Source organism: Ammospiza caudacuta, chromosome 6, assembly GCF_027887145.1.
Source record: "Ammospiza caudacuta isolate bAmmCau1 chromosome 6, bAmmCau1.pri, whole genome shotgun sequence".
In the NCBI taxonomy this organism is placed as follows: Eukaryota; Metazoa; Chordata; class Aves; order Passeriformes; family Passerellidae; genus Ammospiza; species Ammospiza caudacuta.
In genome coordinates this window covers 36,542,516-36,564,235 of record NC_080598.1, presented here as the reverse complement: position 1 = coordinate 36,564,235, position 21,720 = coordinate 36,542,516, and the positions used below count along the sequence as shown (strand labels likewise).

General features: G+C 33.7%; 1 protein-coding gene across 1 annotated transcript in view; it reads right to left on the bottom strand.

The window, feature by feature from the left end:
* The window catches only part of DPH6 (diphthamine biosynthesis 6), a 180,189-nt gene extending 159,078 nt beyond the window's left edge, over positions 1-21,111 (bottom strand). Inside the window, exons 1-2 of the mRNA XM_058807369.1 lie at positions 21,024-21,111; positions 18,585-18,778 (exon numbers count right to left, since the gene is read on the bottom strand). Coding sequence (XP_058663352.1) covers positions 18,585-18,778; positions 21,024-21,093 — 264 coding nt within the window. The 5' untranslated portion in view covers positions 21,094-21,111. The remainder of the gene's footprint in view (positions 1-18,584; positions 18,779-21,023) is intronic.
* Between the last annotated feature and the right edge of the window lie 609 nt (positions 21,112-21,720).

Genomic DNA, 21,720 nt, shown 5'->3' with positions numbered 1-21,720 from the left:
TCACAGAAACTACAGAACACTTGGGAAAAAAGAACATGTCTCCAAGTATCTAACAATTAGTGAGGTTTTCTTTTTAAGAGGGTACCTCAACACAGGTGTTATTCATGCACTTGGAAAAGACTTACCTTGGTGTCCTGTCTTCATTATGTGGTTATACTCAAAAAAAGCCAGCTCCTCTACAAACTGATGTGGAAATTAAAGGCACCCTGTAATATTTGCTAAAAGAGCACCTAAGCTCTACTTTAAACACAGTGGCAAGCATGGCCAGGGATTAACATCCCAGCCTCTCTGAGAACCACTGGCACCGCTCTTGTGTGAGAGGAGGGAACAGAGTACTTTGTCTCTTCTATCAGTCTTGATGCATACAAGAAGGAATCTTCTTCTACTTTTGATTACCAGTAGACACATTCTCAGCTCAGAGTACAGTCTATGCCTAATCCTCTGTCTTTCCAGTATAATAATGAATACATACTCTAGTATAATTGATTATGCAAGCAGAGATGTGGTCAGGTTATACAATAATAATACAAACTGTTATAAGTAAGAAATTTGAAAAAAACTTGTAATGTAAACACTTAAGAACAAATATAAGTAGAATTCCAAAATGTGCAATTCATCACTGCACTTTTGCCTTCAACATCCAGCAGGCTACCTCAGCTATCAACACTACCTTAAAACATTGCTGCAAAATACAAGATGCAAAGATGAGAAAATACAGTACTTTCACTTATAAGAAATCTTGGCTTGTTTCGAATTAGGGGTAAGAACACAAAGCTAATAGGCAGAAGAAGCTGATGTTATCATTTTATGATTCTGTGATTATCATTATTACTTGGTGATAGTAACACAGCAGCACTTCAAGGCTAAAATGCACCTGAGATTTTCCAACACAATTGTTTTTTATAGAAATGCCAGTTCATTAAAGCCTAAGTGCTCTATAAGAAGCAGTTGGTTTTGGCCAGTTCCCAGTTAAGACAGGAGAATTCTTGCCAGGTTGCTGTCAGTTTACTTAACAGGCTCCACCAGAGTCTGCATTTGTATGGTCCGCAGTGTGTAATACAGTTCCCCAGGCAAAATGTTGTGAACTTAGGAACAGACTTTCCCTATCTGTTTGGTCCCAAACTGACAACATTGTTCTACCATGTCCAGCCTGAAGACAGGATTCAGAAAAAGTAGCACAAAACACACAAAGCCATTTTCTCACAAGAATAACCTGTTTAAGTTCAGAAAGACAGAAAAAAATCCCAATTTTTCTGACTTAATTTGTCTCACAGGAAATTTCAGTATCTAATTTTTCTCCATTCTCACCAAAAATCTTTGGAAATCTTTTTCCTACATAATGGAGTTTCTGCACTTCAATCAGTTAACTGCAAACCAGTTTCACAACAAAGCATTAATATGACTCTTTCTACAAAAATGCTTGGCAAAACCTGAAAACCTTACTAAGGTTTTACATTTAAAAATTACATTTGAGATGATCTATTCTAACACAAGTATTCTAGGCAAATCTGATCCAACTTTTCCATTTTAAACAGGTTTGAAACAAAATACACTACTACTTATACCAGAAACAAGACAAGTATGAACCAGGTACTACGACATCACATTGATGTAAAGTCTAACTTACCCTAAACCCAGGTAAAGCTGTAAGTGGAAAGCCTTCAGGAAATGCCAATATACGGAAGCCACACCACCCCAATCTGGGTTGACAAGACCACACTTTAGGCGATGTTACTACAAGGTAGAGAGAATTTGTGCAGCAGAAAGAAAGGGCAGCTTGAGGATCCTACTTGAGGAAGAAATGTAAAAGGACTTTTCGGAGGAGATTGGAAGTAACAAAAAGGAAAGGCAGATGATAATGTGCCAAAGACATGGAAGAAAAGGAAACCAAAAATATCAACACAGAAATAACAAAATCAAAAGAGGAATACATAGCAAAGTAAAACTTCATAGGATTTTTCTGTCAAGGAGCAACAATTTAAAAATTAGAGAAGAAAACATCTTGTAGGAAATATTAATATAAAAAAATTTATGGAATTCTCCAAACATGTAATGTTATCCTAAAATCTGCTTCATCTTGCTTTATTTTATTAGCTTGCATAAATCGGAAATGTAATTTCCATCTTCAGAAGTTCTGACATCTCATATTGTCAGTAGAACTGTAGCATTAACTTGCTCTCAGAGCGGCAGTCCCCTTAAAATCTGAAAGTAAATGTGTGTCTAAGTATGGGAGAGAGGAGTATTTATTTTTATTTCTTCCAATTGGGTGAAAGTGAGGCTTTCTTTTCTCCAGGAAGATGCGTCCTTAGTCACCATAAGACTACCAAAAAGGGAGCCTGAACACAAAGGTGTGGTGAAGAAATGAGACAGGTTGGCAGGCTCACAATATTTTGGAGAATAAGAAAAAAAATCCAGCTTGTTTAGGTGATACCAGAAGATTAAATGTGGGCAAATGTTTAACAATGGAGTGAGAATGTAAGGACAGGCATTTCAAAGTAAGAATAGAGAAAAATATGCAGAAAAAAATAATATCAGGAAAAGGCGTAGACAAGAAAACACTGAGAAGAAATATCAAGAAAAAAAAATCAGGAACCCTGCCAAAAGAAAAAACTGTCAACTTAATTGATCTTGAACCTATTCCAAAGGCAGAGAAGAATGGATGATGTAAAGCCATTACTGAGTAAGAAGGAGGAAGAGATGTATGTTAATATTTTCCCCTCCTCTTCCAAATTTTAATACCTTCCAAAGTATGCATGACTTTTTAAAACTCCAACATTTATCATAGTTCTTCTATTCCTATCCTAGTCACAACTAAATATTGAAAAAAAATAAATCCAAGAAAATGCAAAACATTTGAATTTATACACTTAACCACTGTTCATCTGGTCAGCTCTTTTTTTCATTTTTTTAATAGGGACATTTAAAAAAATACAAAACATTAGTTCAGTATTACAGTACAATCCCAAAAATATTTTGAGGTGTATTATTACTGTATGTGCTGTTTTAATAGGAAATGGATAGCAAGAAAGATAAAATCACTTATATAGAGCATCAAGGATCCCTTAGGTACCTTGTCTACATAAAGCTATCTGCATTTTCTTTACAATTCAGATTCCACATCTTTAAAAGTGTGTACCAGAGTAAGCTGAATATTAAGTTTTCTGGCATTGTCAATATGTAGCTGCATCACAGAGTCTTCCTTTATCATCCCTTCTCACTCATTCCTCAACTGCAGACTGATTGTTATGGCATTCTCCAAGGCTAAGAACAAGCTGATTATTTAAATGCAGAAGACAATGTTGCTTGAATCAGAATTTCCCAAACTGTGTGTAGCCTAAACCAAAAAAAGCATCTGCAGAATGCTTTACTGTTGAAAGATACATGAATTTTATCTTGTGAGTTCTCAGTCATATGCACTTTCTCTAATTGAGATGCTACAATTATTTACTATGGGGTTGTTTTTTTTAACACAGAAATTGAAGTTTCAGAGGACTGAGGTGTCTAAAATTGCAAATAGTATTTATCATAACCTGTGCCCTTGGTATAAGTGAGTATGGACTGCAGTAAAAAGACGGAGGAAAAGGAAAATAGCTATTTAATAAGAGTAGAAATATTTTCTTAATCAAAGAATCTACCAGCCAAGCCGGAGTCTCTGAGTCTAGACTTACACAAACTGAGTAATACAAAAAGACAGTTTAGAGAGAAAAAAACCCCAAAACAGCCAGACAGGGACAAGGACATTAGAAATTGCAGAAATTCAGAGGATTCACATTCATCAACGTTTCAGTCCCTTTCCAATTCTCCAATTAGAGATTTGCACAATGGGTAAACAGCTGACTTAGCCATTTCAAGGTAAGTATGGTCTTCCCACAAATATTTTTGTCTCTTTTTGCAGAAGCAAAATATTTATATTAGTCTTTCAACCTGAATTGATATTTTATTGACAAATGTCATTTTTTCAAATGAGAATTTTCCATGGTCTCAAATGTTTTAAACCAGTGCCCTCTGCTTACACTGCATACTATCACACTAGAGGTCAAGGGATCCTAGCCTCATTTCAACTAAGTATCAAAATACCATGAGACTTGCAAGTTTGGCCTCCGTCAAGAGTCTGTAACAAGACACAATTAACAAATTAAGTTCAATGTACTTCACGTTTTGAATATCCATACAAACAACAGTGCAATATCCAGTCAAACAGACCCAGCACTGAAACATAACCAAAGTGACCAAAGAGATGGATGAGTCCTACACTTCACTGGAATAAGAAGTTAGGCATTAGAGATGACCCTTGCTTCATACAGATACAATCACTCAACTAAGGAAGCGAAAACTTCTATTCTAATTCAGTGTCCACTGAACCTTTCCTGTACAAAGAAGAAACAAAAAGCTCGAGGAGAAAACTAAATCTGGATGGATTCTGTGAGCTTTCAGTTTGAGTGGAAAACTGTAAATGATAATAATTTCCACCCAAAAGGAATCAAGACAACTTAAAACCTAATGATCAGCTACAAGAAAAACCTCTATGTAAGAAAGTCTCAGTTCTTCAATAGAAGTTTTTAAATAGCTTTTTAAAAAAATGCAATAAAGGCATAATATATGTATAAAAACTGAAAACATGACTGCTACATTATCAGATAACTGCAATTTAGATGAAAGAGAGAACGGAGAGCAGGATGAGAAGAAACTTTCCTATGCAATCTTAAATCACTTAAATACAATTTATTCATTTCTTCACTTAAGGTATTTTACAAACAGGCTGTAATTGTGTTATCCTCTTAGCACATCATGTAGCTCACAGAGTGCTAAGTGGAGCACAGAAAAAATGTTGACAGACTTTAGAAGTAAGAGAAAGGAAACTTTCCAGGAATGAGGAGTTCAACAATGCTTGCAACATATCAGCATGCCTGTCCAGTGACTAAAAACAAGCCTGGAAGCAAGAAAGCTCCTGCTTTTGAATTTCCTATATATTAAAGTATCTTATTACTATTTTTAACACGATATATTGCTTTGATGAAATACAGAAGTCTAATTATCTGCAACTTCTACAATAAATTTAATATTATATATACTCAAGCAGTTTTCTGGAGCAACTATCTTTTACTAGAGTGTCGAGAGTAACTATATAACATTAAATTGGATGCTTTAGCAAAACAGCATGGGTCATGAAGCTCTCAGAACAATTAAAATAGACATGGGGAAAAGTAGAATTTTATTTCCAATTGATGATTTCAAATAAGTCCTCTCCTCTCTTTGTGCAGTTACAAAAAACAGTATCACTAAAACTCTAAGAAATATTTTCAAACATTTCTTATATAAATGTTTCATCACTTTTTCTTAGTGGATGAAACTGTGTATTTTCAAGTTCACAAGATAAGCATTCAGGAAAATACATAAAGTATTGACAATTAGAAAGTTTTATACTATAAACTTAATTGCCAAAGTCCTCCTGCTCCGCAAAAGTTAGTTAACACAATAGCGTCTTTCCATTTTGAGAAACAAGGTACTTGATGTCAAGTTATTAAAACCATCTCAGAATAGCACAGATTTAGTATTAAAAAGAAGCTCTAAGTCTCAAAGTAAATCTTCCTTTGAAAGCATTTATTGATCTTTCCTTCGCCTCACTGTTCACCATTTCTGTAAAGCAATACGTTTGAGAATGGTGATGTAAGCAATGAATAAGTCACAATGACAAGGGGGTAATAAATAATGACTGACAGACTTTCAGAGAACACAGGACTGGTCTCCAAATGATAAGGGTAATCCTGAAGGTGGCCAAAAGGGTTACTGTAGCACAAAACCATGAAAATTATTGGAAATCTGCAGCAATCTAAAGAGAGTTGGGGCATGTGAAAGAAAAAAAAATGGACAAACTGTAGCACATGACTATATGAACAAGAAAGTTTAAAAAATTAATCCCAGTAATTATAAACCAACAGTATGTAGCTTTGTAAAATCACACACATTAAAATTTAAACTCAAGTTCTACAAAATATTATATATCTATATAGATTAATCCTGATACATTGGCCAGGGAGCAGAGAAGCTGAAAAAAGCCAAGACAACAAAGCCAGTTAGTTTAATGTACCTCATGGATGATATATTCTGTAATAAACTGTGCCTTCATGAAATACAATGGTATCACTGTTCTAGATAACAAAAGTACACTACAAAGAAAAAAAAAGGGGGTTGTGGATAATACAGAAGACAGCAAAGCAAAATGCCTAAGGAATGTAGAACAAACAGGTCTGTAAGATAATATTTCAAAGGAAAAGTGTTAATTTGTTTTCAGTTTCTAATTCTTCAGTATCTATGGTCACTTCACTGTAATTTTATCTATATTTCAGGAGGATATTACCTTTATTTCTGGTAGTTATAAAAACAGGCCACCAAGTAACCAAGTAAAGCCTAAATACTAATGTTTTTCTTTAAAAATATTATGCCATCAAATATTCTCTCTCATGTGATCAAGTTCAGGAAAAAGAATGTCTTAAAATAAAAAAAGTCTTAAAAAGAATGCCCTAACAAAAAGGAAGTCTTAAAACTTAAATATAATCATAAAGGCATAATAATATGCCCTAGGGTCATAAAAAAAGTCTCATAAATGTCGCCAGCAAGAAAAGTCAATATTTCTTTTGCTACGTCAAATAATGTTCCAATTTAGATTGCAGTATTTGTTTTTCATCATGTAACTAGTGTTATTGTGTAGGCAACTGTTAACCAAGCAAATTGCAATATATATTTATTATATATATATTATGTATAAAATATATACCCAACATTCAGTCTTCATATTTTTTGGTATTTCAAAATTAAAGAAATACCAAAAATGAAAATAAGTCAATCATCAGAAATATTCTCAATTACTCTGCATCACCTTAGATTGTATGAAAGTACATTTGAATTTTATTTAATGATCTTAAGCAAGCTATTTGAAAACAACTACTTTCACCTACAGATTTTTCTTAAACATGTAGTCTATCAAAGATTTCAGACATAGATCACATAATCCAACTAAATGAAAAGAAGCATGGTACTTTAGGGAGAGGTAATGAATATAGAATGGGATAAACTCATGACATTTTAACTAAAAACATAAAAGTATGTGGACTAAACACGACATTTCCTATAAGCTTCTGCACTAACTGCTTTGTCACTTCGTTGCCTGGTTTTGGTAAATTATGCCAGCTCTCAGTAGACAGAAAAGCTGAAATGCATTGCTTCCAGTATTGTAATCGATATTTATCACTATTTTAATTATGCTAAATCTTAATTGGCAATTTTCATGGCAATAAAACACACCTTATTCATTTTTCCAGATCTACAACATCTTATCTATCTCAAAGGTTACAGTTTAAAACTAAAACCTTCTATCACTGCTAACCAGATCACACTTATAACAATTTCCTGTATTTGTTTTCTTAATTAAAACATTATTTTAAAAAGAATTCATTTTCTATGCAAAATTCCCACTGACAGACACATTGTAAGACACCTTTATTTAAAAAGAGTGAACTCTGATGAAGTTCCATTGAAAATATAAAAATAATCTCAAAGTACCTATTTAAAATAGAGATTTATATTGCCTTTTTTCCCCTAATACTCATTTCTACTCTTCCTTTATGAAGTAAATTTCAAAAATTAAACTTTGAAATTTAAAATAAACTTTAAAAGTTATAAAAATCCATGGTTTGGCTGTACTGTTTTAAAAAAACCCTCACTTGTTTTACCATAAGAATCCTCCAATGAATAAAGAAGCTCATTAACAAAAATGATCTCTACTGTGCCCCAATATTTAAGACTAACAATAGTTATGCAATTGGTGCAAGAATTAAGCGTGATTCAAAGTTTCTGTTAAATTTAGAGTGAAAGAAAGTAATTTTAACCAAATTAGCTTTATTGTAAAACTACTTGACCACATTACTTTTCTGCCAGTAGAATAATAGTCACTTTACTCAGATAACATGGGTAACATTTCTACTTATGAATGTTCATTCTATTACTGGATATAATACAGTAAATATGGAATGTTTTCTGGATTAGTCAGTGCACATTATACCATAATAGTTGCTTTCTCCAGTAACATTTCAGTATTAAGAAATCTCGTGGCAAGAAGTAGACATATGACTACAGGCTAGTGATTATCCATACAATGGAAAAAAATCAAAGCTTCTACACACTACACTTCTGAAGGATCTCACCTCCTAATCTGATATTAAATTAGTCCTCCTCACCATTTATTACCACATCTCAAATATTCCAAGTGGTTTGTGATGTATTATTTACTCCTCCAAAATTCTCACCACTTGTTACACAATAAAAAGGGTCTTCAAAAGTAGAAGGCTCATGCACTTGTCCATCTACTGTTCCAAAGGAACTAAGGCATGTGGTCAGTCATGTGCTTAACACAAATCATTAGAGATACAGGAATGTTTTGAATAGCCATCTATGGTTACATCATTAACCATAATCTACTGCAATGACTTATGAATTTCATTTCATGGAAGTCCATTAAGAGTGTGTTCTACATGTACATTAACACTCCCCATCATAAAGTAAGCCATTTAACTTTTCACAGAGTGACTTTTATGATGCTGTTACAGAAGCAACTAATTGTAGTTAAAGCATTTATTTTTTAAAAGGTCATTCTTTTTTACTGCAGTTTATAATATTTAAATGGCAGCTCATGGCTGTGAATATGCACGTATGAGAATGCAGGAATCATGTGTGTTCAATACTCAAGCTGTCCAACAAGTTCTGCAGAAAAAACAGACTAAAAAGTTATTTGCATATTAAGCTACAATGAGTTAAAAGAGAAATCTAAATTGTAAATGAGTTTTGGAGACAAATCAATGCTAATGAACAACAATTACTTCAGTCACAGTGTGAATTAAAACAACATCATTAATAAAGCTTAGGTGCTCTGCTGGCAAGCATGTCTTTAGTCCCTGGCAGATCATGTAAGATCTAAATTAGGAGAAATAGCAAGCACAAAGGAAGTACATTTACAATTATTTTGTTTTGAAGCTCCACTTCAAACAAAAGCTTCAGGAAAGCCTACAAAACTCAGAAAATCCCATCCAGTCATTTTAACGGCTGCCTTGCATGAATACCTCATAAAATATCAGATCTGCACTAGATAATGACAGAAGATCTTATAAACATAGAAGATAAGTCAGAACAGCCTCTTTTCTTCCCTTTCTTGCATATGAAACAGTCAGTGAAAAATCAGAATCTTTCCTTAAGAAAAAAGGGGCTTTTCTTTGGGCTAAAAATAAGTCTAAACATCCTGTTCTTTACCTAAATGCTCAAAACCAGCTGCAGGTAGTAACCATGTAGGGAGAAACTACAGAGGGCACTGTTGTATCAGTTTTTAAGAGTTACAATGGTGATAGGGCCCAAGTATAGAAGATTGTCAGGAAAATAAATAACTGACTAAAGAAAGAATCCTAACAGGAGTTAGGAGAGCATGCAAATGCACTAAACCTAAAACAATAATAAGGCAAAAACATTGAAGCTGTATTTCTGACGGAAAACGGACTGAAAGAAAAGTTCATGTAACAGACTGTCAGGCTGATAGGAATACTGCAGTGCACACATTTGGCATTTTCCTTTGTAGTGCTTTCTATGGAAAAGGTAACTAATCATAGTGCCGCCTTATCCTTTGCAAACAGCAACCTATTACTGGAATCCCACTCATAATCAATATGAAAATGAGTGATGAGTGTTATGCAATTCTTCCACAGGCAGAATTTATCAACAGAAAGAATATCTTCACATTATACAGTCCTTTCATAGCGTAAAAGACCAGCTCTGTTTTATTCCTTTTCATGACACTTACAAATCAATCATTTATATTTTGAAAGCAGTAACATTGGTGCAATATAAACCAAATTAAATCCCACCCTTTCCAAAAGAAGTACCTTTAAATATACCAATCAAAACCAGCAAGTGTCCAGCTGAAAAGAATGTAACCCTGAAATTGCTGTGTGCTTGACATTCATATGAAAGGGGAAAGTATGTTAAATAAGTCAGCATAAATAACTTAGTAAATCTATGCAAAAATTATTTTTTTACAATAAATGGGCTTCAGAGATACAAATATTTATGAAAACTAATTTGATAAATGTTTTACTGTTAGTTTACATGAAAGTCTGCGTGTCTTTGATCTTATTTTATTAGAAATAACCCCAATTAAAATTTTTAATGTAATAAATTTTGAAATGTATTTCAGTACTGCCTAATGAGAATTGCAAATAATATAAAACACCCAGCTACAGAACAGTACAGATCAATTAACATTTTTTACGTTTTTCATTTTTATATTTTAAAAACATTATTAAGATGTGAATTATGAAACAGAAGTACTGAAATAAGATATGGATAGTATCAGTCATTTAATGAGACTTCAGAGAAAAAAGGTGTTACTTTTTTCCCCACATTGTGGTGGCAAAACCACAAGCAGTACTACAGCAAAATAAATGGGACTTTTATGAACACTGACACAAACTCACATTTAAAGAGTACTACATGGAAGGTAATTTGAAATTAAGTTAGGCAATTATTTTGTAATAAACCAAAGAATAAATGTTAACAGCAAACATGCTCAAGCAAATGAAACATATCAGAAAATTGTCTAAAGCTATGTGAATGAGTGAACAAAACAAACAAAATCAAAACCACAGACGGTGCCTGTGGATACTCACTCCCATCCACATCCATAAGAACTGTGATGGTAACTGTGAAAGAATTGTCTCTAAGCATGCAAAGACAGATGTACTACATGAAAGGAAACTGCCACAGAAAATGAAAACCTATTTTTTTTTAGAAATTGCAAAACCAGACAACACAACTATATTGACTAAGCAAGACCTCAGTTCCCTCACAGACAGTGAGACCTAGAATTTCTAAGTCATTTCAGTAATTGTTTCAAGCAACTTATTAAGAGAAGATAAAACAAAAACTAATGTTCATGTCAGAAATGGGTTTCATCAAGGTTTTGTCACTTCTGCCTTCCAGAGAGGCCCTGAATGTGCAATACTAAGTGGAAAAGTTTGCTAAATTTCAAATTCATATATGTTGTCTTTAGCCTAATTCTGTTCCTAAACCAGAATTCTTTCAAAATTGTTTAATATTCTACCAGTCTAGTAATCTCTTTTCCTCAGCATTGTTTCTGGAAAAGTTTTGCTAAAATAAAATTTTATTGTTTCCAGCTGTTGATAAAAATTTCACTAGTATTACTTTTATACACCTTTTTTAAGTGCATATGATGGCAGGCATACAAGCAGTTCACACACATAAAAAAACCTAACACTTTGTTAGATACAGAGTACTAACAAAAGAAATGCATAAATGTCTATTAACTTCTATATACACTCTATGACACCAGATGAAGTTCTCAAGGCATAAAACATGTTTCTTCTATGTAAAACTTAACTGCATTTGAAGGCAGAAATTTGCAGTGCATTCCTAGAGACATGCAGCTGGATACAAATGGGGCTGCTTCGGAGACTGTTGCGTCTGTGCACATCACTTAAATACAATTCAAACGATGAAAAAAGTTTTGATAATGTTTACAAAATTGACTTAAACATCTTCATGCATTTTTCCATTTAACTACAATAATGAATGCCAAAATGTTACCAGATAACTCTCTAAATATTCAAGATATTTAACAAGATATTTAAGGCTCCTTTCTCCCTATGCAATAGAACACATTAAAACCAATTTCACTATCGTAATTTATTCAAAGCTTGATTATGAGCAATAGCTGCGAGAAGAAATACAGCATTGTTGATTCATATACAAGCATTTCACTTAACTGCATTGGATAATAGATGTGCTCCTAAAAGAGTATAAAAGCAAAGTGATTAGAAGTCATTACTGTTAATTAGCATTCACTTTACATTTATAGGGATGAACCTTTTCTGTGTGGAACAAATGGAAAGCTTTTATCTGAAAGTCTATCAAACCTGGTCAAGGTAGGCACTGAAATAAATGTCAGTGACCAGTAAGCTGAATTCAAAACAACAATAACAAAGAAAGCAAAACAAAATCTAAGGATGTATCATCATCCAATTAGTGAGATTCAGTTTTTAAACAGGAAAAGGTCTGAAGGGAATGAGCAAAACTGGAAACTCATACTTCACATTCTGCAATCTCACTGATAAAAGGAGGAAATGTGTGTTTATCAAACTTGCTGTGAGTGCACGGTTCATTTGGTGTCCTGTAAACAATGCCTGGCTGCCCATTCCCAAATGCATGTGAGAATCTTGCAACCCAGAACATCATATTCAGCAGGCAAGGTCACACTAGAGATGCCCTGGAAATGGGAAATTAGGAAAACCTGGCAATCAGAGGTTTCAAGCTGACCAGAACAAGCCCTCAGGGTTGCTTACCATCTTTCACCACCAGCCTGACTGTCTCTGCTTATTCAGTATTAACACAACAAGACAGGGAGTGGGTGGAAACAACTCCACGCACCTAACAGGGAGAAATACAGTGACTTTTTTGTTTACATAAAGCTCAACATTTCTCACAGTAAGAAACTACCTCAAAGATATTGCTGAAGATCCCCCTCTAAAAAAAAGAAAAAATTAAAATCCTGACCCTGCCTGAACTGGTCAGAATTTCAGGCATCCTATTGATTAAAAAATTTCTCTGTTCCCATCTCATTTTAAAATTCATACAATACCCTCCCAACAACTAAATATACCCTGTGTTTTGAATGAAACAAGATACATCATTATTTTTACACTACTTAAATCACTCCCAACCATGCAATTACTTCTTACCCTCTTCCCTTCATTCACACTTTTATTCACTGCTAATGACAACAGTCATTCCCGAGGTGGAGGAAGCTATGAAACTGCAATCCAGAATTAATTAAAAGAAAAAACAACATTATTAAAAATTTGTAACCATTTAACACGATGAGGGTAAAGGGACAATCCAAATCCTTGCAGATAAAAATTTACTCATTATAAAAGGTGAAGGAACCAAGTCTATGAAAAAACACAGCAAATATTTTCTCTCTCAAAAAAAATCTTATTTTATCAAGAAGCAGTTACTTATTTCTTGTCAGTGTAGGCAGCCACTTCATACAATTTCTAAAAGTTCCCATTTAACTTGCATGTTTAAAGACAAAAAGAACTGTGCTAAGGAGATGTGGTCTCCAAATGTTCATTAAATCTACACAACTACTAAAGGACTCAATCAATAACTTCCATTGTTTTATCTATCATGGTTTCCTTCAACTGGGCATTGAAGATTTTTTACAATTTTTTTTCAATACTTATGGTATAATTTCACTTGCCATAAAAAAAATCCTGTATTTGAACTGTTGAATTAGATATAATCTATCACAACATTGAGGGCACAGTTACTTGCAATTATCATAATGTAGGCAACAAAAATTATGGAGAAGTGATTATTTTGGAAATTCAGCATAAAGAAAAGTAGCTCTTTGTATAATTTGTATTTCTCCAAAATATTGAGACATACAACTCCAAGGTATTAATCCATGTATCTACAGACCATTCAAATCATAACAAGGAAAATTTTTTAATGAAAACATGGGAGATTTCTAGAACAGGACTCTTATGCACACCTCTGAACTCTGTGAATCCCTTAAGTGTGAGGGGAAAGCTACCCACTTTGTCTGAACTCATAAACTGCAAAAGTAATTTGATGAGCACACTCAGGACCTCAGATTAGAGATTCTTCAAGTAAATCAGTATTCTACATCTTAAAATTATTTGGCCTCTTTAAGACTCCTAAGAAATTCTGCAAACCTTATTTGTATGAGTTATGAGTAACTACTAGCCTTTATCATGTACATACTACAACTGAAGCCACATATACCAAACATCTGAAAATCAAGTGATTATTCCTGTATACTTTAGAGTATCTTTTATATGTGTCTTGGAACAGAAGACAATGAAGCAATGCTGTGACAGAATACTCTATTACACTTATTCATGTATTTTTCCTGGTAGGATCACCTAAATCTTTGTACAAAAGTCACAGAAAGTCAGCAATCACTCTGAATCTGAGAACTCATTTCACCCATTGGCCACAGAAGCTGAATTCTGGAGAAGGGTAAAAGAAAGACCATTTCCTTAGCATGGAAGACTATTAGCAATACCAAGGAACTGAAAGTTTTGGGTTCCATGGTTTAATTAATCCCTATCTGAAGGCCACAAAATAACATTATATTTTCATTTATCCACTCATCTCAAACCCTGAAGAACTGTTTCCTGAAGAAATCTCAGGGAGTTTCACTGAATACTGACAGGACCTAAGTTACTTTTCTATTCCACCTGAACCCACACAGCTCAAGTACTTTGTCTGAGATGAAGTATCTTAAGTAACATCTAAAATGGCATTGCTATTGCAATTTTAACTCAGACCGGAACACTTTCTGTCTTCACTAAACATCAGACTTGGACCATTTTAAAAAATCATGAGCCTGTTATTAAAAAGTAATTATTACATACAGGAGTCACATTGTATCATTTAGCTCTTTATTTCTGTAACTAAAAAATGTTATTCATTCTTAGTGACTGACTGCTGTAAGATCACTGTTCCAAAATGCAACCATATTTTAGAAAATAAATCTCCTTTCCTTCCGTTCCACATCACTGATGAAATGAAACAGCACCACAACCAAAGGCTGCTATTATTCAAATGTTTCATACGTCGTATATATCCAACATTAATATTTATTTTTCAGCTGATGATCAATGGATGATTTCGTAATTATTATTGCTTCAGTCCTGACAGCCAATATATAAATTTACTACAAGTGAACTCCATATTTTTTGAAAGTTTGAGGGTTCTAAATCCACAAAGAGCACAACAAAAAGACTCTGACAGAAATAACATGTTGAAAATGAAAATCCACTAAAAGTCCATTTGCATGATTTATAATAAACATGGATAAATATAAAAAAATACAAAAATATCAATTTTTAAAATACTAATAAAAAAAAAAGCAATTAAGCATGTCATCAAAAATTTGAAAAAGCAGAGCTAGAAGAAAGAAATTTTTACCTAGTTCAAGAATTCTACAAATTACTTCAACAATGGAAATTTACCAAACAAAGGCAAAGACATATGGAGTAGATAAGGCAAAGAATTTGTAAGAGGACAGAATTGTCTAGTGAAAATAAAGTAGTTTGCATTGGTCTGTTTAGTCTGGAAGCTGCTACAACCATTGCCCTAAACAAAAGTTAAGCCATAGTTCCATGAGATACAGAAAACAATCCAACACTCAGCCCATCTAATATCACTTGTGTATGTGCTGGCATGAAACATCACTGTATTACTTGAACAAGACCATAATTACATTGAAAGGGGGACAATACAGTTAAATATTGCCTAAATTGAAATGTTGTATGAAAGTTTCACAAAAATGCCCTCATGCTCCAGTCTTTCCTGCCACTAGAGGAAAAGAAATACAGTTACTTACCACATTTCAAAGACAGTGCTATTATAAAACTCCTAAAAGATAATTCAGGTAACTAAGAAACTCTAGTGCTTACAGGCTTGGCTAGGAAAATCTCTAATACATACAGTAACAAATATGGACAAAGAAAGATATCAGCAATCCCTATTCAGTAACAATGAGAGGAGAATAAATTATTCTTTAGAGTTCAGGACTTACACATCTCATGAAGTAAATATTCTACTATCAGTTGAAGACTGCATAGTAAGATATATTTAGACATCATACAAGTACTCAGATATGTTTCACAATATGTACTGAATACAGAATCTAAAACGTGGCATTAGGCAACTAAAAAATAGATATAAATTTCCTTTATACCTATCAATCACTTGGGTTTGTGACAATAAAATTAATAGGTTTACAGTCAATGACAGTCAGTATTACTCACTGAGTCACATGAACTAGAACAGGACTGTTGTCCTGGGTTTCACAGAACTGTGAAGGAATATTTAATTCTTTAGAAATCTTGTTCTCATAGCACTGTTTTTAAAAACATTGTATACTTCCAAATTCATACAGTTTTATTAAAGTGCTTTAACTTTTTAGTAAATAAGCACTTGCAACAGAAGTGTTCTTTGCCAATGGAAACGTAAGGTACACTCTGTGATTTTGATTTAGACACACCTTTCCTGTAGTCCTGGACCCAATTTACTGAAAAAAAGAGCTATGTTATTTGACCAGTGTTTTAAAATTACAGTCACTCAAAGATGGTTTTGACAAGGCATCCACAGATTTCATCCCCTCCCTTCAAGAGAATGCAAATTGACTTCTCTGTTTAAAACTATTAACATCTGGGAAAAAAACCTCCTAAAGCAAAATCTTAAGTAAGACTTAAATAGTAAAGCTACAAAACAGCAGTTATTAAAAAATGTGAAAAAATAAAACCAGAAAGATTTCAAAGTTATTGCTAACAAAGAAAAAAACGTTAGTAGTCTTCCTAGAACTAAAATACCACAGTTGCAGTAGTTTATTTCTCCACATAATTTTGCAATTATTCATCAAAATATGCAAGACACTTACTGAAACTTTTGTCTCAGAATTCCATAGCTAGGTTGTACTGTAAAGACATCATTATACAAAGTCTAACATAAAGGCAGTATATCGTTAATATTTATAACTTGAAGATATCATACAGTGGGCTTAATATTTCTATACAGGAAATAAATAGTTATTTAGTTCCAGACAACATGATAACATCTCTTTCAGCTATAGTTATAATTATCATGTACAAACTTCCAAAGCAGAAGTTGTCAAGATTTAACAGGAGCATTAATTTATGTCAGGGATCCATTCCTCCAAAGACAGCAAGAAGTGCAGAGGAAGTATCATCTTAATTGCCACTAATTTGCCCATTTTTAATTAAATTGATCAGTAATTTATTACCTTACCCAGCAGCAGAAAGCTGTTAGCATGCAGCTTTAAGAGACAGTAGATATCAGTCCTTCTAATTTCTAATACTATCATGGTTCAAAAATAATTTCAAACTGCTGTATCATATTTCTTTTGATTCCTGTACTGCAGGATATGCACATTCCATTTAAAACCCCTGTGAAGCACTCTAGAGTATAATCACAGAATCATTCAGATTGTAAAATGCCCTTGAAATCATTGAGTCTAACCATTAACCTAACACTGCCAAGTCCACCACTAAACCATGTCTCTAGGCACTCAGTCCACACAACTTTTAAATCCCTCCAGAGATAGTGACTCAACCACTTCCCCAAGTAGCCTGGTTCAATGCTGGATACCCCTTTCAGTAAAGAAATGTTTCCTAATATCCAACCTAAGCCTGCCCAGAACAACTAGAGGCTGTAATGCCTACATCAACTATTTTCCTGCTCTGTAGTCTCAAACTCCAACACAGGTCTATGATCTTGATTTTACATTAGAACAACATAATTTCTTTGCCAAAAATGTTTACAAGATGCAACATTCGACTCCAAGATGGGTCAGGAAGTACTCTGCATCCAAACCACATTCTTAGGTCTTACCTGAAATTTGATTTTTTTTTAACTGAATACAGAATAAAGCCTGAAGTACTTAGGTTCATGAATCTCAATTATCATTTTAATGAAGGCAAGTGAGCTAGAAAATGTTCAATACCTGACATGAAGACTACAAATACCTTTATCTGAAGTTTCATTAAGTAGTCTATACCAGTTTGATCAATAAAATCACATATTTACTTTCTTTAAAATAGAAGTTATGATTTTCTGAACAGTGTATTGGTTTTAGTACTGCACACTGCAGTAATCAACACAGTTAGCTGGAATGGACATAGTATGTTCACTCAAACACTGTAGAAAACCTCTAGAGTCAACATGAGGTTTTCTATTTTTTTCAATGAAGTCTGATTTAGTATTGGTAGAAATAAAGTACTGTACGAAAGATTTTGCAAAAGAGCAGAGAATAAATTTTAAGTGGTTTAGAAAGTGGTTCATTGTCTCTCTTGAATTCATTTTATAGCTAAAAAGGATTGATATATGTCATTGCTACTGCGTCATATATTAGAATATAATCACAGGGCTACCAGAATCAAAACTATCATTGTGAAATATTCTGTAATACTTGGAGAATGACACGCAACATACAAACAAATAACAGATTCTGGTTTACACATCATAAGTGTACTCAAATGGAAGTGTCTAGACATTACTTCCCACACACTGATAAATGCACAAAATCCAAAAGATCTCTCATTACAGTAATCAAGCAATACATTATTACAAGTGAAAAATAAGCTAAATATTCTATTTATAGATGATTGTCACAATTATGTTTTTTGTTGTACATGCCAAGCTCCTGTTACAGGTCCTTTCATTAAATAGGAAAAAGGTTTTGGCTTGAAATGAGGATTAATAAGTATGATTTACATTGGGGGAAAAGGAATATAGTTATACCATATATTTACAGAGCAAGGAAGAAGAAAGGAATAGAAGTAAAACCTGTAAAAGTCTTCCATTTTTTTCTTACAGTTTTCCTTAAAAACCTAAGTGGATCATTTACTTAAATTCATAAATGAATTAAACAATATAATTATCCCCAACTATAGAATTGCTTTCAATCAGCATACCTTAACAAGTTTCATAAGCTGGTAAAGGTCTTCAACCTCATCTTCCTGGCATGCAGTATATACTCTTCCAGTATTCACACTGGTACCCTTTATAAAACCACGATAGAGTGGCAAATCCAATGCATCAGCATATAGGTCAATGGCATGGTGTCCTACTGTCTGATACATATAGCTGTCCAATTCATCAGTCTGCCCTGCCACAATTAAGAAACAACCATATCAGGTACATTGTTGCAACAATTACAGATAATCACAATACTACAAAGCACTGAGAAAATCTAAATGTTAATATTTTTCAGTTCACAAACAGATGTTTGGTGACAACACCACTATAAACATGGAAAGAAAAAAAAAATAGATTTCTCCACCCAACAGACGTATGGAGAGGAAGACATCTGTCACAAACATGCTGCCTATTTGCAAATTGTGGTGCCTTTCCTTCTTCCTGCTTCATCCAAAAAATCTCCTATCATTTCAATTCTGCTTCCATTCACATGGTAATTTTAATAGGAAGACAGGTCAGAGGCACAAACTCAGATGTATTTCAACATACTCAGATCAAGAAAATTGTAATGCACTGCAATATTCAGAACAAGCAACTTGAACGAGGTTGTCAAAATGTACAAAAACCTTTACTGTTAAAATTGTTATCATGGTCATCACAAAAGGAGACTACCTCTGTTTAGGTGGAATAAAAGTAGACCACTACAACGTTTTGACACTGTTTAATAAGTAAAAAGCTTATTTCCTTAATCATGAGAGAAAAATTAACTAAATTTTCTTACAAGCAGTTTGTAGCCATCAGATAAGGAAAAAGCAGCTAAAAATGCAAGTATCATGAATTAGAATTACATCTCAAACTATACAATAAATAATTTATACATATTTTTTTCAGATAATATTTCTAAGAGATTTATAAAGTAATATATCATTATTGGTGAAAGCTCCACTTTATTACAAGCTAACAAAGTTCACTCTTTTAATGCTAATTTGTAACTCTGGGACTTCTCTGACCTTACACAGAGACATCAAGCATTTCTGCTGTATACCTGTGTAGCACATCTTACAAAGAAAAAGGTCTGTAACTGACCAAGATAACTAATTTGTGATGTAAGAATTAGGTCAGTCACCTTTGATGCCACACAAGAGATATGGTTCTGTACAAAACAGGCAAATCCAAACCCCTAATCACAACTAGCCAACCCACACCAGAAGAGTAGATTTAAGGGCAAATTCAGTGGTTTCAACATACATGAACATGATAAAGTCTTTATGTGATATTCTGCTTAGAATACACAGTTTCTTTATTAATTGAGACTCTCCAGGCAACAGTGGTACAAGATAAAATAAAAAGAATGGCATTGAATCCACTATTGCCTGAAGCACCTCAATTAACTTTCTATAAAATTTACAACTACACACTTAAAGAGAGCATTTGATGATTTTAATGGTAATATACTACATTTCTGATGAGGATAAATTAGTTTGAAGACAACATATTTCAACAAGATTAGAGATTATTATGTCCTAGCTACCCAGAAAATAAATTTTCCTACACTCTCCTAGCATTTGCCAGTTCTGCCCGTGACTCATTTGTGATGGCAGCTCCCTTTTTCCTTCCCTTTCTGTGTACCCTCCTACTGTACAGTTACCAAATACCATACTTAATTGCTTAACATATGCTGAACAGTGAACCTAGTTAACATACTTTAGCATTCTCCCCTACCAAGTGGAAACAACTCACTTGCTTTTCCAGTCTCACTTCAATTTGTGCTATAGTCCAATATACAAATACTTAGCTCATCCTCTCAGCTCACACTGACTACCTGAGTTTCTCCCATCCTTCGTCATAGAAATAAACTGTAGCCCATGAGAAACTGATCAAAAAACCATTCTAGTCTAAAAGGAAAAAAGCAGGAAAAATACATGTATCGAGGTCAGTTTCAACCCACATCAGTTCCTCAATGCAGTTCACAGATGCTGGGTTAGAATAATGGAGAAAGACACACAAAGATAAAAATGGATGAGCAGCAGCACAATGGCGCATTTTTGGCAGCTGGAATGGTTTACAGCATTTAGTTGAGCACCAGTTTAGAACATTTCTAGAAGTACAGTGCTACTTTTGGTTGATGACATCATCTATCAGCTTTTAGCATTTGTGCTACTGACCTCACACAACCCCTTTGTTTACCACCAGGAAAATTGTGTAAGCCTTTTTCTAACTGATCTTCTCTTCTTGTGGGCTTTTTTTCCCTTAAGGAAAAATACACTTAATACATCTCCATAGCATCTTCTTTTTTGTACCTTTTCCAAGTCTCTGTATTGGCCTTCAATATGCAAAACCAGACAAAACACATACGGGAACTTAATTCAGGCATGGTTGCGATTCCATTGTTTCTATTTTTTAAAAATTTCCTGCAAGAAATGTGGCTTTCATACCTGTATTTTCAGCAGGCCTTAAATTGGCAAGAGCAACAATCTGATGCCCAGCAGCAACACACTGCATCATATTGTAACAACTGTCCTTCCCACCACTGTAAGGAGAAGAAAATAGTGGCAATTAAAAGCACAGATAAAAGTTTTAGCCTCTTATAACTTTTAACTAACTGCTCAAAAGTAAGTATTATCAAAGCTGTTTATAAAGTTTTGAAATACGAAGAGCTGTAGAATAGTAACAGTAGAAAAAGAATGATTTCACCATACATTTAATACATATGCATAGTGCCTAAATACAGTAACCATAAATCACATAAAGAGTTTTGTATCCTACTATTAATCTGAGAGGTTACATGAAGAAGAGCCACTGCCACTGGAATCTCCTCAAAGATTATCTTTTATTCCAGAGATGAATTAGTATGTACTCATTACTAGTTAATTTGGATCAAAACCCCAAAATCTGCTCCAGTGAGTTGCCAGCATTAGTAATACTTTTAAATTAGGTCTGTCACGTAGAGGTGATGCCTAGGGACACATTTTAGTGGTGGGCTTGGCAGTGTTAGGTTAACGGTTGGACTCAATACCTTAGAGGTCTTCTCCAACTTCATTGATCCTATATGTCAGGAATAACATTTCTCCTACATGGGATATGTTGCCCAAACCTTCCATATTTTGAACATATTTGCCATTCTCAAAAACT